The following is a 17,719-nucleotide window of genomic DNA, read 5'->3' as shown; positions in this document are numbered from 1 at the left end:
AGAAGAGGTAATAAACATCATCCAAGACCTCTTTCCTCTAGACATCACACAGATGTTTAGACACTGCCTTCAATCTAATTTCTTCAAGGTTAACAACACCATATACCAACAATTAGAAGGCTTAGCAATGGGAAGCCCACTATCACCATCTTGTGCAGACCTTTTCATGGAAAAACTTGAAAAAGAAATTCTCTCTGCAATCTCTCCGAGACCATCTACATGGTGGAGATATGTGGATGATATATTCATCATATGGCAAAGACAGCTTAGACAACCTAAAATCGTTTGTGGATAAAATCAACTCAATACATAGCAAGATAAAATTCACTCTGGAAGTAAAAAACAACAACCAACTGCATTTTTTAGATATCTTGATAAAAAAACAACCTAACAGTGTCAAATTATCCATTTACAGAAAGGCCACAGATACTGGAAGATATCTTCACTATACTTCAAACCATCACAAGACACACAAACTGAGTATTATCCACATGTTGAAACATAGAGCCAAAACGTTTATATCAGAAGAGGAGGATACACAGAATGAACTCTCACTAATAGCCAACACATTATCACAAAATGGATATCCTCAAAGCATTGTCAAAAAATATCTATACAATGACAACCCCAGACAACAAGAATCCCACCGTCAGCACATTTCTACTGTAGTGATACCTTTCATCAAGTCAATTTCTTATCAAATAGCAAGAATACTAAGAGCACACAACATCAGAGTGGTCTTCAAACCAACCACCAACATCAGACAAGTTTTAGGATCACCAAAAGATAAAGTTCCGTTCTACAAATATCCAGGAGTATATTACATTCCCTGCTCCTGTGGTCTTGCCTACATCAGACAAACTTCACGAAGTTTAGAAATTAGACAAAAAGAACATGTTGGTGATGTAAACCACAACAGAAGCATCTCTTCCGGCTTAGCACATCGTTTCTGCACGTCTAACCACATGATAGATTGGCAAAACAGCTCCATGCCATATCTCGATGACGACTACAGACATCGTGTATTTAAGGAAGCCACAATAGTACTAATAACCGGCGGAAACCTCAACAGAAATCAGGGTGTAATTCTAAACAGTTCGTGGAAAAACTTAATCCTCTCTCTCAATCAATCTGAACTACAGCTAGCCAGTAATCACATTACAAGTTTACAACAAACACGCATGCGTGATAATGAATAAGAACAATAAGTCATCTCTGTCACGTGAAACGTGTAACCATAGCTACTAGTTTGGTTTACAACGTTTTTTTATGTTCCTTTTAATTTGCATTTACTAACTTTCATATCTCCGTAATTCTTTGAAAAAGCCAGACAATTTGCTGGCGAAACTGGTAGGTTTGAATAAATGTTTTTATTATAAACTGGTCTGTATTAATAAAATTGTATTTCTACCCGTTTAATATCTTAAAAGTTTCTATCGTGTCCCCTCTTTTCCACCTATCAACTAAACTTTGTAACCCACAAATCTTTAACCTATCCACATAGGGAGTATCCACAGCCCTGTCACAGTCCCCAGGAAATTCAGGTGACCAAATCTGTGCACAGTAGTCAAGATGTTTCTGAATCATAGCCTTATAAGGAGGGATAATAACTTCCTTATTTTTACCTGTTAACATGTTTTTCAACATCCAAGTAATCCTTTGAGCTATTTTACCAACTTTTGCAATATGTGTTCTGAACTTCAACTCTTTGTCTGCCATTATCCCCCAAGTCCCTAGCCTCATCAATTTGATGCAATCCAATACCATCAATATGATACACCATATGCAGCCTTTTCAACCTGAAGTGCATAACCTTACATTTTGCAACTTTAAATTGACAATCATCATCCTTTGCCCACAATGCCAATTTATTTAAATCATCCTGCAGAATATCTATATCGCCTTTATTAACTATTGCTCATCCCAGTTTTGCATGATCGACAAACAACTGAATATTCCTTCCCCCCCTCCCCTCCCATGTCATTGATATACAAAGTAAAGCGTAGTGACCCAAGTACCAAACTATGAGGTACTCCACTGGTCACCATCATTCTCCTAGATTCAACTCCCCTATATACTACTCTAGTGTCTGTCTGTCAGCCCCCCCCCCCCCCATCCATGCTACTAGCCTCACATCCATTCCCATTTGCTCTAATTTTTGTAATTGTTTTCCATGTGGTATTCTGTCAAATGGCTTGGCAAAGTCGAGCAGTATCATCCAGTTCTGCTGTCACTTTATTATAAAATGTGAATAAGTTACTAAGACAGGACCTACCCTTTACAAAACCATGCTGTCTGCTATAGAGTATTACATTCCTTTTCACCCACTATTGTATTTTACCTTTCACCAACTTTTCCAATACTTTAACAACCACTCCTGATATATAAATTATTCTGTAGTTAGCTACCTTAGTCTTGGAGCCACCTTTATGCAATGATACTATCTTGCCCTCTTTGTGCTCCCTCGGAATCCTGCCAGAGCTGAGACTTAGATTGAACAATTTCTTCAGAAGCAATGCTAATTCTCTTGCACATTCACACAGTAGACTGGCTGATATGCCATCCAGTGCCACTGCTGTGTTCACATTCATATTTTTTAATATACTGAATACCTCCTGTTCATCTTCCTCAATATTGTTATGCATCTCTGTAACATCAGTAACTGTAAAGTCACCAACTGAATGATACACCTTTGCATAATGATCACTCAGTAGATCATTTTGCAAAGGTGAACTCAAAAAGAAATGGTAGCTCAACTATTTCTTTTTGAGTCAGTCACCTTCCTACCATGAGCATCGTTTAAAGTTATCCTACTGTAGTTGTTTTTCCTTTTACTTGCTGCATAGCAAAAAAAAAAACTCTTTGGGGTTTACTTTGTCCTGTTTGGCTAATTCTCTCATAATCTGATTTGGCCTTCCTTATCATACTAGTTACCCTTCTTACTTGCACTTTGTACTACCTTATGAGTATGCTGATCACTTTTTTTCTTTATATTTCCTCCACAGTGTTTTCTGTTTTTTGCAGCTCTTGCTTTATATCCCTACTCATCCTTTTGATTCCAACTTGGTTTATCCTCCAGACCCTGGATATGTAGTCTGATACTGCTACTGTCAAGCAAATCTCTGACCAGTTGTCATTCACTACCATCCACTACTGACATTCTTTTTTTGTAGTTTCTCAAGCCATGGCACTATTCTAAGATGACTCCTGAGTCTCATAATCACCAGCCTTATTGTTGAACGTAAACCCCCTTGACAGAGAATTTCACATGTTTGGCAACTTCTCAGAACAATACTGCATGGTCACTCTCCCCAATTAGAAGCAGTGTTAGTTATCAATACATCTTCTGATGCTGTTATCAGATCCAACATCCTCAAATCCCCCTGTCCCCCTCTATAACATGTTGTTTCATGTAATTATCCTTAGCAACTTTATAAATCCCACTTCCATCTTGCCATGTCCTCTTTTCTCCCTCCAATCGATGTCCCCCATAGTTAAAGTCTTCCATAATAATTCACTTATGGTGCTAATCTTCCAATACATGGTATCTGCATCTCCCTGTTCTATAAATTCCCACCCATTGATGCATTTTGTCCTTGTTTCAATAACGAAATACTGTGAGTAGGCATATTTAAATAAATTATAATACCAGAATAAACTCATAAGATATTTCTTTATTAGTATAATTTTTCTTAAGTATCAAAAGCATCTTCAATTCAAGAAAATGAAATGTTAATCAAACAATAATTGCCAATTCCAAAAGGTGCCACCTAAGTTAGCAAATGTAAGATAACTAAAAGGTCATTAAATTTTGTAACTTATTAGTATATATATATACTAGGGGGGGGGGACTCCATGAGACAACAATGTGTTTGTCTCATGAAGACAAACACGTTGTTGGACGTTTCAAAACAATGAAGAGACAGAAAATATGACATAAAAACATTTCAAATTTCAGCTTATCTTTATATATATATAGAATACACACACACACACACACACACAATTATTAAATAAAATAAAGTTAGGAAAAATTAGCTGATTTAAAAAGTTCTATCTCCCACAAAGGGGACAGACATAGACCATCGGATCTGTTTAAGTTTAAGTTAGAAGGTTAGAAGAGTGAAGTTAAGTTTCACATTTACTAAAATTATATAAATCAAGTGGATATTAAATCCATCATTATTTCAATTTCATTATAAGTTTTGCATGTTTCTTTATAAAGCTGTTCCACGAGGAACTAACTTTTGTGGAATAATAACTAATATTTAAGGAAATTGACAGCGTACACTGGAAATATAGATTAAATAAACTTTAATATACACTTTCCGATATTTCGGCGAACGTTACGTTGCCATCTTCTTGGGAACTTACTAAAGGACACGTGCACACAAGTACTAATACAACAAATGAGACTGAGGCTAGGACGCTAGCGTTTTCCTAAAGTCCTGATGGTGCCCCCTGGCGGGCTATATTGGTAGTTCTTGGCCTTTGGGCTGAAGTTCTTTTGATAAAAGTTTCCCAAATTTGGGGCAGTTTCATGCATCCAAATTTGTTGAGGTTTGGCATGTTCCTAAGGGCCGAGGCTGATTCCATGAATAGTCTTTCATACTTGAACTTGCTGCGGTGTATTACTGTGGCTTTCTTCCATCTTATTCTGTGGCGAGTGTCCAGAGCGTGGTCTGCAATCCCAGAGTGGCTGTACTGGTGAAATCGGATGTAATCCTTGTGTTCTGAGATTCTGATATTTGCTGTCCTGCCTGTTTGGCCAAAGTAGGACAGTTTACAGCTGCAAGGGACCTGGTATACACCAGGTAGGTCTAGGGGAAGTGGTTGGTCTTTGGTGGAGCGGATAAGGGATGCCAGTTTTCTATGTGGTCTGTAACAAGTGGTCAAGTCATGTTTTTTTAAGATTTTATTGATTTTCTCTGAGGTGCCTCTGATGTAGGGAATAGTGATGGATTTAGAGTAATATTTTTTGTTGTGTATATTAAAGTTTATATTAAAGTGTATATTAAAGTTTATTTAATCTATATTTCCAGTGTACGCTGTCAATTTCCTTAAATATTAGTTATTATGTCTAACCAGCGTATAAGCCTCTCAACAAGAATAATGATCATCCACGGAGATCTCTTCGCACGCAAGGCCCGCCATTACGGCAAACTGAGGCTGAAATTATCCAGACAACTTAACCGTCTGGCATTCCTAAAACGCTGCCGGGATAATCATGTCATCCCGAACTGTGTTAAATTCAAACACCGCTTCATCTCACAGAAAGCTCTCCGTATTTACAACCGCGCTAGCCAGGCATTACTTCGGGAGCAAATTACCGCTACACGCGGTTCCCTAGCCGATATAAACAGCGCTTTAACAACGCTGGAAAACGAGCTTTCACATACGCTGAATCACGAGCTTTGGTCGGTCCTACATGACGTCTCGTGTACGGCAGCTAAAAAAGAATTTGAACGAGTACGAAGCCGACATATCAACAAGTTTGATAAATTAACAAAGAACTCAGCGTCCAAACTACAAACCAACACTGTTGTTAACCTATCGTCAGCTACCTTAAAGCCAGAAGCAATCCACGCTCTGCCACGTGGTCACAACTTCGCCATTGCTCCTAGGAAATTACCGGCCGAGGAATTAATGATTCAAATTGAACGCGGGATTCGCCAACTTCCAACCCACATCGCCAACGACATTAGATTGGATGTAGCCTGTGTTCTCAATAAAGCAAAACCTCCAAAATCCAACATATCCATTAGTGAATACAAGGCACTACAAGAATTGAAGAGTAACAAAAAAATAGTGATCACCAAAGCGGATAAGGGGAACGCCACTGTGGTACTCAATCTTAAAGACTACACAGGTAAGCTCAAGGCTTTATTATTAGATCGCTCCACTTACCTCCCCATTGATTACAATCCCACCAGCTCACAAATTAGAAAACTCCATAGGCTCCTTAAGAAGGTCACTTCTTGGCCTGTGGAGATTACCAACAGACTAAAACCCTATAACTCTAGACCCCCCCCCCGCATATATGGGCTCCCAAAAATACACAAAGAAAATGTGCCATTACGTCCCATAGTGGATGGCATTGATTCCCCCACTTACAAACTAGCCAAGCATTTAGCCAAAGCGCTCTCACACTATACTGGCAATACACCATCACACATAAAAAACTCAGCCCACTTCAAAGCCAGTATAGAAAACCTTACACTCCAACACAATGACATAATGGTCAGTTTTGATGTCTCCTCCCTATTCACGAATGTCCCTCTCAAAGAAACCTTAGAGCTAATCCAAGCTAAATTTCCTCCCGATATCTCAGCCCTATTTCAGTTTACAATGAACTCAGGCTATTTCGTTTGGCAGGAAAAATTCTACAAACAGATAGAGGGGACAGCCATGGGTTCACCACTTTCCCCACCCTTGGCAAACTTTTTCATGGAGATGTTTGAAGAGAAAGCCTTAAACTCAGCCCCACAAAAACCTACCATATGGCTTCGCTATGTTGATGATGTTTTCGCTATCTGGCCACATGGTCCGGATTCACTCCTCTCCTTCCTAACACACTTGAACAACCAACACCCTAGAATCAAATTCACCCTGGAAAAAGAGGAAAACAATAACCTCCCCTTCCTAGACACACTAGTCACCCGCCAACCTGATGGAACCTTGGTTTTCTCAGTTTATAGAAAACCCACCCATACAGGCAGATACATTCACCAACAATCCCCCCCCCCCTCAACAATATGGAGTTATTAAAACATTATTCAACAGGGCAAAAATAATTTGTTCTAATGATCAAGCCCTAACCACAGAACTAAATCACATCCGTGACACTTTCTCAGCCAACGGCTACCCCCTCCAAAAAATCCAAAAAATACTTAACCCAGTTGTCCACAACCCCCCCCCTTCACAAAAAAGATTACTCTAAATCCATCGCTATTCCCTACATCAGAGGCACCTCAGAGAAAATCAATAAAATCTTAAAAAAACATGACTTGACCACTTGTTACAGACCACAGAAAACTGGCATCCCTTATCCGCTCCACCAAAGACCAACCACTTCCCCTAGACCTACCTGGTGTATACCAGGTCCCTTGCAGCTGTAAACTGTCCTACTTTGGCCAAACAGGCAGGACAGCAAATATCAGAATCTCAGAACACAAGGATTACATCCGATTTCACCAGTACAGCCACTCTGGGATTGCAGACCACGCTCTGGACACTCGCCACAGAATAAGATGGAAGAAAGCCACAGTAATACACCGCAGCAAGTTCAAGTATGAAAGACTATTCATGGAATCAGCCTCGGCCCTTAGGAACATGCCAAACCTCAACAAATTTGGATGCATGAAACTGCCCCAAATTTGGGAAACTTTTATCAAAAGAACTTCAGCCCAAAGGCCAAGAACTACCAATATAGCCCGCCAGGGGGCACCATCAGGACTTTAGGAAAACGCTAGCGTCCTAGCCTCAGTCTCATTTGTTGTATTAGTACTTGTGTGCACGTGTCCTTTAGTAAGTTCCCAAGAAGATGGCAACGTAACGTTCGCCGAAATATCGGAAAGTGTATATTAAAGTTTATTTAATCTATATTTCCAGTGTACGCTGTCAATTTCCTTAAATATTAGTTATTATGTCTAACCAGCGTATAAGCCTCTCAACAAGAATAACTTTTGTGGAGGACTCTTGTCTTGTTTCAATGAACTCTGTCTAGTCTTGATAGCATGCCCTGCATTTTCAGACATTTCAGGCTCAAGGTATTGAATATAAGACTTTATTCTTCTAGCCAAGTGCAGATCTACCTGTTTGTCCGAAATAAGATAACTCACAAGAGCAAGGAATCTGGTAGACACCTGGATAATTGAGATGTAGAAGCTTGTCCTTAGGAGAAGCGAGAAAGGTGGAGATTTTTCTGATGGGGCGAAAGGCAACAAAAATATCAAGACATTAAAAGTGCTTTGAATAGTTTTGGGATCGCTACCTCTTCAAATACAGAAGAAATAATTCATTTTCCTATCTCTTATATGTAAGGCATTAGTGAACACATAGCGGAAGTTTTAAAACTACTGAATATTTTTATTGCCTTTCAGATCTAACACTCTTTGACCATGAGTTCCTTCTTTCATATGCTGCTTGAGGAAGTTATCTCTCACAGGCTCAATAAATTCAGTTTCATTTTCTCATGAGATTTCACAGCTACCTAATCAATGTTTGGATAATTGAAGTTCTCCATTTCTCACTCATCTTTATCATCTTATATATATATATATATATATATATATATATATATATATATATATATATATATATATATATATATAGTTATGAAATATGGATTGATCTGTTCATTTTGCAGTACTGAATGAAGAATTTTAGGCTCTTGTTTGATAATTACTCTTACCCATAGGCTGATGTTCACTTATGAAAAAGACAACTATCAGAAACAGGTTTGCTCTGGTATTGAATGAGGGATCTTGCCATTTTAAGGTTTCTGCCTGATCTCTGATAAGAACCAATAGGTCAAAACAGCAATCAGTCCAGTGAAACCTTAATCAAAATCATTAATAAAAGATGAATATATGGACTCAATCATGGCAGCAGTCAGGCCATTTAAGTTGTGCAAACTAAGGCAACTCTGATGTGGAGGACTATATTCTCATATGCTTTCTGGTCAGTTTTTGAATTTCCAAGTTTTTACACACATGCACGCACACACATACACACACACTCACACGGCTATGAAATAAGGATGGTTTATTTTTTATTTTCACATTTTCATGTGGCTACATGGCTAGATGAATTGTTATTACACATATTTTGTTAATCTTTCAGCAGAAGCACCAAATATTAATCAAAGCATACGGAATTAAAGTTTACACATTGTGAGTTAAATTTAAAAATATATATTTTGAATGAAAAATGCACTCATTAAAAATTGTTATCAGTTTTTAATGTGTGTGTGTGTGTTTTGAAAATATTTATTTATAAAATATAATTTAGTATGCTTCAGTCAAATTTCAGACTTAATAGTCAGTATTTGGTACTTTGGCCAAATCATGGTTTGGTGTATTCCTACTCCTTTCTTTTCTCTACATAATCTCCCTACATAAACTACACTAACATCCCTTGCATAAGGAAGCCATAACCTGACAAAATCTGTGCACAGTAATTTAGGCTCTTGTTTGATAATTACTCTTATACATAGGTTGATGTTCATTTATGAAAAAGACAACTATCAGAAACAGGTTTGCTCTGGTATTGAATGAGGGATCTTGCCATTTTAAGGTTTCTGCCTGATCTCTGATAAGAACCAATAGGTCAAAACAGCAATCAGTCCAGTGAAACCTTAATCAAAATCATTAATAAAAGATGAATATATGGACTCAATCATGGCAGCAGTCAGGCCATTTAAGTTGTGCAAACTAAGGCAACTCTGATGTGGAGGACTATATTCTCATATGCTTTCTGGTCAGTTTTTGAATTTCCAAGTTTTTACACACATGCACGCACACACATACACACACACTCACACGGCTATGAAATAAGGATGGTTTATTTTTTATTTTCACATTTTCATGTGGCTACATGGCTAGATGAATTGTTATTACACATATTTTGTTAATCTTTCAGCAGAAGCACCAAATATTAATCAAAGCATACGGAATTAAAGTTTACACATTGTGAGTTAAATTTAAAAATATATATTTTGAATGAAAAATGCACTCATTAAAAATTGTTATCAGTTTTTAATGTGTGTGTGTGTGTTTTGAAAATATTTATTTATAAAATATAATTTAGTATGCTTCAGTCAAATTTCAGACTTAATAGTCAGTATTTGGTACTTTGGCCAAATCATGGTTTGGTGTATTCCTACTCCTTTCTTTTCTCTACATAATCTCCCTACATAAACTACACTAACATCCCTTGCATAAGGAAGCCATAACCTGACAAAATCTGTGCACAGTAATTTAGGCTCTTGTTTGATAATTACTCTTATACATAGGTTGATGTTCATTTATGAAAAAGACAACTATCAGAAACAGGTTTGCTCTGGTATTGAATGAGGAATCTTGCCATTTTAAGGTTTCTGCCTGATCTCTGATAAGAACCAACAGTTCAAAACAGCAATCAGTCCAGTGAAACCTTAATCAAAATCATTAATAAAAAGTGAATATATGGAATGCATGGTAATTCTCAGACCATATGTGGTCTGAGAATTACCATGCACAGATTTTAACACTCAAGTCTTTAAAAGGATGAAAATATATTGGAAAGGGTCAAGATATGATTGATTAAGGTAGTTTCTGGAAGGTTGGTGTGAATAAAGATTGAGGAAATGCAATTTGCAGTCTAGAATACGAGAAAGAAGATATGGTTGACACACAAAACTTTCGCATATAAGTTTCATGCAAGTAAGTTGGAAGATGTTCTAAGAGAGTGCACAGAAAAATGTAACAGAGAGGTAAGCTATATGTAAAAGTAGCTAAAGAAGGTCATAGGAATATTTTGGAAATAATTTAGAAGGTAAATATCAGGAGGTAAATGTTCTTAAGGCTGTTGAAAAAGCTTAGAAATAGAGAAAAGAGTGCAGTAAAAGGAATCGAAGATGATAAAGGCGACATGAAAACTTTTTTTTTTTTTTTGAAAAAAAAAACACTTGAATAAAACTGAAACTAAAGATATTCTGGATATCTAGAATAATTACTTTGAAAGAAATTGTTGAATGAAATGAAGTGACAGAACAGTGGTAGAAAATATTGAAGAGGAATGCAGTCAAGAGTACATATCAATACTTGAAATATAAAAAGTTATCAAAAGCATAGAATGTGGAAAGGCAGCTGGGGGTAGATCATATTCGACTGGCAGTATTCAAGTATGAAGTATAAAGGTTTTACAGTGACTGCACTATATAATTCAGAAGGTCAGATTCGAAATTATTGGAATAGACACTCTCATAGTACTCATCTATAAAAAAGGGAAATAAAACTGAATGTGAAAATTACAAAGGAATTTCCCTATTAAGTGTTCTAGATTAGATTTATACAAGCGTACTTAAGGCTAAGAAAAATTTGTAGAAGAAGAACAAGCTGTGTTCAGGCCAAATAGGGGTTGTCAAGATCAGATTTTCACTTTATAATAAATAGTTGAGAAATCATGGGAATATAGCACTGCTCTTTATTTAAGTTTTGTAGATGTGAAAACGTCTATTTACAGTCTACTTAAGCTATAAGTCAGCAGTTAAATTTGAATGAAGTACAGGAACTTCTTTCTCTTATCTATCATCTACATGGATCAAATAGTATTAACTTGTCAGAATCTGATATATCAAAATTAGCTCTCTGCTTTATGCAGATGATGTATTTCTAAACACATCAGGTGTAAGTCTTCAAGATTCTTTAATTAAACTGAATAACAGCTGCAACAAACCTGGCATGAATATTGGCAATAAACTGTGACCAGAACTGTGAAAATATATGGCAAATCTTCAACTGCATTCTCAATGGAGAACCTATACAACAAGTAACATTTCAGTGATTTAGGAATAAGTTTAATTTTTAGTGCGGATAGGAAATTAAATATGAAAATAGGTAATAGAATAAGGAAAGCTGGTTTGGTAGAGAGCCAATTGAAAGAATTGATACAAATAAATAAAATAAAATAAAACATGTGATCAGTGAGTAGAGTTCTGAGAAAAATTAGACTAGTGAACATATGGCATCATGAAGAATCATATTAAAAATTATATTAGGAAGGAACTGGATATTGTTAGCATTCAATAATGCTTGAGCAGAGCTTATATTGTCATTTAAAAAGAATGGGAGAGAAAACTTAGCAAAATGGGTGTTTGATATCAAGAAGGCAGGATAAAAAACCAGAAGAAGATCTGAGTTTATGGAGAGTTGCCACCATGGAGGTCTGATGATGGTGTTTCTTCTTTCTGTGCCATAGACCCCACACCATACCTTACATGCATTCGAAACCAAATCTAGTGGAAAAATTTAGTTAACCTTTATTACTACAATCTCCTATGTTTATATTGCTTGTGTTCTTCTGGCCAGTTTGCCTGTTTTGCAGTGTGAAAAACCTAAGTTTCCAGGAGAAAACAATCCTGCCATCTCATATGAGACTGGCTAACTCACTTTCTGTTGGAAACCTTAATAAAAGTTCTTTGCATTCTAGATGTGATTCAAACCCAAGTTTTTCCAGCTAAAGAATATTATTGGTACTGCTGAAAACTATGGAGGCAGTATAAGCAATAAATACATGATTCCTATGTCATATTTTAGCTTTCTTCACTGAATTTCGCTCATGAGCTACTGCCAGTTTATCTGGGATGTTGCGGAATGAAGAACCCGAATTTCTGGGAGAGAAAAAATCCCTACCATCCTGTATGAGACCAGCTATTTCATCTTCAGTTGAAAAAATAGTCACTTTCATTGAAACTGACTGAGCTTTGGAGGCTCTGTCATATATTCGTACTCAGAGATAATTAAATAAATGTATATGAATTGATGTAATAATGAGGTAAGTATATTTGAAGGATATAATTGTTTTGTGCTAGTGCTTATGTCATTATATATATTATATCAAATAACATTCAGCACTTTGTCTTTTTCATTTTAGGAAACACTGTCTTTGAATAGTCACTTGCATTAATAATAGCAACAATGATTCTCTTTGCCATGGTAGTGAGAACTCATGATGGATTACCACTCTCTGCATCCACAGATATAGGTGGGCAAGCATATAAGGAAATGAAAGAAGTCCGCAAGCACATGAAAATGCTGTCACGATGCTTAAATCATTTAGATGACCGGTGTACCCTTAGATTGAATCCTCACTTTATTCAGTAAGAAAATTGAACATTCTTTTCATATAGTTCTTTTATGATATTATAATAATAAATAATATTGAAAAGCAAGATTTGATTTTATCTAATATCATAAAAATACAGTATAATTTTGTGCATAGAAATACTGTTTTCAATATGTGCAGTGGTATCTCATCTCCTCAGCAGTCTGGCAGGTTCAGTGACCTGTCATAACCAATTAACTTGGCTTTACAGAAACTTAATTAATCTCACGATAGGGCAGAATAATTAGTCTTATCTAGCTGTATGTTGTTATAGACCTGCCAGTTTAGCCTAACAAATAAGAAAAGATCATTATGGGTTCTTTTTAATTATGGTAATACGGATTGGAATAAAAAAAAGATTGCATTGAGATGGAGGAAAGAGAATGAATTTCTCTAGTTTTGAGGAACTATTATGTTAGATGATATGTAACAGAGGCTACACAAGGATCAAGAGTGTTGAATTTGATCATCTTATCAGTGGAGCTACCATTGTCAGAGGTGATGTGACCATTTCATGGTCACCTTTCATCAGAGTGACCATCAGGCAATCACTTGGATGGTGGCTAACCATGTGAGGACTTCTTTGAATAAAGGATATATGTAGTGACGATTATGAAAATTTCAGGAAAGAGAAGTTTGGAGATATCATGAAATGAAGAATTGAGTGAAAAGGAGATAAATATGTTGGTTTGAAACCACTCAAAGATTATTTAGCAGAGGCATTGTCTCTGAATGTATTCGAAGGATCAGAAGGTTAAATCAGGTAGATTTAATGGATGAATGAAGAGATTAAGCATGCAATCCGAAAGAAGAGAAAAAGGGCAGTATAAGATAAGTTGCAGTAATCAGTTGCATGAAGAGTACAAAGAGCAGACCGAGAAGGTGACAGCTTTGCTAACGACAGCAAAAGTGCATCATGAGCAGCAAATAGGTAATAAGTGCAAAAGAAATCCCAGAGAGCTCTTTGATATGTGGCCAGGCCAGTAAAATCAAAAATTATTATGGAAAGATGATAGTGGTTGGTGAAATCGGTAAAAAATGATAATCACTGCAGAGGAATTCAAATGAGAAATTCATAAAGGTATTTTATCCTTGTAATTGTGACATCATGCAGAGAATGATTTCAGTGGAAGGGATGAGGAGAAGGACTCATGGTGAGTGGCCAGGAAGTATATGGGGAATCGAGTAAATTCATCATCATCATCATCAAATTCCTGCCATGTACCCTCAAGGGGTGTACAGGATATGACAGTACTACATGAAAAAATTACATCATTACTAACTTCCTATCTACAATTTTCCTCCAAATCAGTCTGTTACTTGTCAAGACTCCAACATTATCAGATCTTATATATCTATCGTCTAAGGCACTTTGTACCGTATCAATCCACCTATATCTTGGTCTTCCTCTGGGTCGTTTTCCTGCCAACCTGGCAGAGAACACTTGTTTTGCTAATCTTTCCTCTCCCATTCTATTTAAGTGACCATACCATCTGAGATTAGCTCTGCTAACGCATTCCTGGATGCTGACAATGTCAAGTTCTTTCCTAATATCCTCATTTTTAATATGATATTGCCATTGATGCCATCTGTTCATGCCTATAATCTTTCTCAGGACTCTCATATCTGCAGTCTCTAGTCTTTGGTCAAGTGTTTTACTTCTGACCCAGCTCTCAGATCCATAAGTTAAAATTGGTTTGAACACAGTCTTGTATACAGCTAATTTAGTGTTCCGACTAATTTCTTTCTTATTCCATATGAATTTATTCAATTGACTTCCCACGATACCAGCTTTGCTGATTCTGTTGTCTATTTCTATATTTAGTTTACCATCTTCAGTAAAAATTGTGCCTAAGTAGCTGAAATGTTTTACTTGTTCCACAGGTTCTCCATTCACAACACAGTTGACATTTTCAATGATTCTGCCTATTTTCATTGTCTTTGTCTTTTTATTGCTGACCTTCATACCATATCTATTACAACAGCTATTCAATTTAGTCAGAGAATCTTGCAGACTTGTAGCGGATTTATTTAGAAGTATAACATCATCCGCATAAAGCAAAGAGCTGACATTAACATCTCCAATTTTGATATCAGGTTTAATACCACATTCCTTCATAATGTGATCCATATAGATAATGAATAACAGAGGGGATAATGTACATCCTTGTCTCACACCAGATTTAACATTAAACCATCTTCCTGTACTTCCTTCAATTCTAACTGCTGACTCACAACTCAAATAAAGACTAAGTATTGCTTGATATAATGCCCCATTGACACCATATAATTGCAGCGTATTGAATAGCTTCTCTCTTGGCACCTTGTCATATGCCTTTTCCAAATCGACAAAACTTAAATACAGATCTTTGTTATATTCCCATGCTTTCTCGACTATTTGTCGTAAAGTGAAGATCTGATCCTGACAGCCTCTATTTGGCCTGAATCCAGCTTGTTCTTCACCAAGCTTTTCTTCCACAATTCTTCTCAAACGTTTCTCAAGTATACTTGCATAGATCTTGCCAGGAACACTCAGTAGGGAAATACCTCTGTAATTCTCACATTCAGTTTTATTTCCCTTTTTATATATGGGTACTATGAGAGCTCTACTCCAATCATCGGGAATTCATCCCTCTGTCCAGGCTTTCTGAACTATGCAGTGCAGCCACCGTAAGACTCTTATACCACCATACTTCAGCATTTCTGGTCGAATATCATCTACTCCTGCTGCCTTTCCACATTTCAAGCCTTTGATGGCTTTTTCTACTTCAAGTATGGATATGTATTCCTGACTGCATGCCTGGTCAGTGTTTTTTATCACTGTGCTGTCATCACTGCTTGTTTCATTTAGCAGTTTTTCAAAGTAATTACTCCATACTTCAAGGATATCTTTTTCTCCTGTTTTCATTTCACCTTTATCATCTCTAATTCCTTTTACAGCACTCTTTCCTCCATTCCTCAGCTTCTTCAACAACCTCCAGAATATTTTGCCACCTTCTTGATATTTATTTTCTATATTCTTGCCAAAGTCCTCCCATGACTTTTGTTTAGCTAGTTTTACACACTGTTTAGCTTTCTTACATTTGTCTCTGTATTCTGTAAGAGTAAAAGCTGACTTATTTGCCAGGAACTTTTGATATGCTTTCTTCTTTTCCTTCACTGCCTCTTTAACTTCCTGTGTCCACCAGGGAGTTCTGATTTTTTTATCCTTGCACACAACCTCACCACATGCCTCTCTGGCAGAATCAATCAATGTTTCCTTCAGAGTTTGCCACTGAATCCCCAAGGTTTGATTCCTGTTCTCAAACTCTTTCATTTTCTTTTCAATAATATTTCTGTATTTTAGTCTACAGTTCACATCTGAGAGCTGCTCAACTTTTATTCGCTTTAAAACTTTCTTACATGTTATTCTTTTCAATATGAAATTCAATTTTATCCTGCTCAAGACTAAATAGTGATCACTTCCAATTTCAAATCCTATGTACACTCTGGTGTCTTGCACCAGGGAGAAAACATCACTATCAACAATAACATAGTCAATGAGACTTTTCTTATTCCTAGCCTCTTCTCTCCATGTGAATTTGTGCACATTTTTATGTTGGAACATGGTGTTAGTAATAACCAGTCCATGTCCTGAGCAGAAATCCAACAGATATTTGCCATTATTATTAGCTTTGCTCTTTTCTCCAAATTTTCCCAAAATATTTTTGTATGTCTCACAATCATTTCCTACTCTACTATTTAGATCCCCAACAAGGACCAACTTTTCCTTTTTCATTGTGTCAGTTGCTTTTTCTAAAGCCTCAAAAAATTCCTTCACTTCTACCTTAGTAGAACCTTCTGTGGGACCATAGGCACAAATAAGTCTCATTGTCCAGTTCCCCATTCTCATATTTGCCCACATTACTCTACTTGAGACTGACTGCCATTCAAGAAGATTAGCCTCATATTTTGTGTTGAATACTATGGCTACTCCTTCTTTTCCTTGATTGTCATTGCCTGAATATAACATTTTGTATTTATTGCTCAGAAAGATCTCACCAGTTTTGGTCTTTTTTGTTTCAGTCACCCCTATTATGTCAATCTGGTACTTATCTAATTCCTCAGCTAGCTCCATTTCTTTGCCATTCAGGCTTCTTACGTTGATAGTACCGATCTTTAACTCTGGTGATGTTGAGTTGGGGTTTGTTTTCAGATTTGTTCCAGTAGCTGACTTTTCGCTGTTCGCCCTGGTTCTCTGGCGAAAACAACGGGGGCCTTGTTTAACCGGGCGACGCCCCAGCCGGCATGAAATTTTGTCATGTTGTATCATCATTTTTTATTTTGGTTTAACCAATAAGAATACAATTTGGTCAGCTAAATCCCAAATTTCCAGCCCATCCTCGTTCGTTCACTATCAAAGTAGATACCCAACAGGGTGCACCACGAGAAGGTGAGGATTGGACATTAGGTCAGAAGCCCTGGTCGGTTCTCCGCATTCCTTTAAAGGCTATGTGGAGGTCTCCTCTCAGTTATACAGCTTTGACCCTTAAGCACCCCATCGAGTAAATTTGATATTAATAAGGTGGTAGTACTTGATGATATATATATATATCAGACTTAAGAGCCACTTTGATGTACTTGTTAAACATGAATCTTACAATGTACCCAGTTCCAGAGGATTGGAAAGAGAATAGAATGTTCACTTCATAAAGAAGTTGATAAGACTGTATCTTCAAATTATAGCCAGGAAGTATATGGGGAATCGAGTAAATTTGATATTAATAAGGTGGCAGTACTTGATGATATATATATCAGACTTAAGAGCTAGTTTGATGTACTTGTTAAACATGAATCTTACAATGTACCGAGT

At 36.7% G+C, this 17,719-nt stretch overlaps 1 protein-coding gene across 2 annotated transcripts in view; it reads left to right on the top strand.

The window, feature by feature from the left end:
• The window catches only part of LOC150105488 (vesicle-trafficking protein SEC22a-like), a 115,894-nt gene that overhangs the window by 22,795 nt on the left and 75,380 nt on the right, over positions 1–17,719 (top strand). For both annotated transcript variants that reach the window (XM_090394203.1, XM_090394202.1), the window contains exon 2: positions 12,637–12,862. In XM_090394203.1, coding sequence (XP_090250329.1) covers positions 12,681–12,862 — 182 coding nt within the window. In that variant the 5' untranslated portion in view covers positions 12,637–12,680. The remainder of the gene's footprint in view (positions 1–12,636; positions 12,863–17,719) is intronic.

This window comes from Typopeltis vanoorti, chromosome 6 (assembly GCF_054136105.1).
Source record: "Typopeltis vanoorti isolate ZY-2024b chromosome 6, IOZ_Tvanoo_1.0, whole genome shotgun sequence".
NCBI classification, from domain to species: Eukaryota; Metazoa; Arthropoda; class Arachnida; order Uropygi; family Thelyphonidae; genus Typopeltis; species Typopeltis vanoorti.
This window is presented reverse-complemented; position numbering and strand designations above follow the sequence as displayed.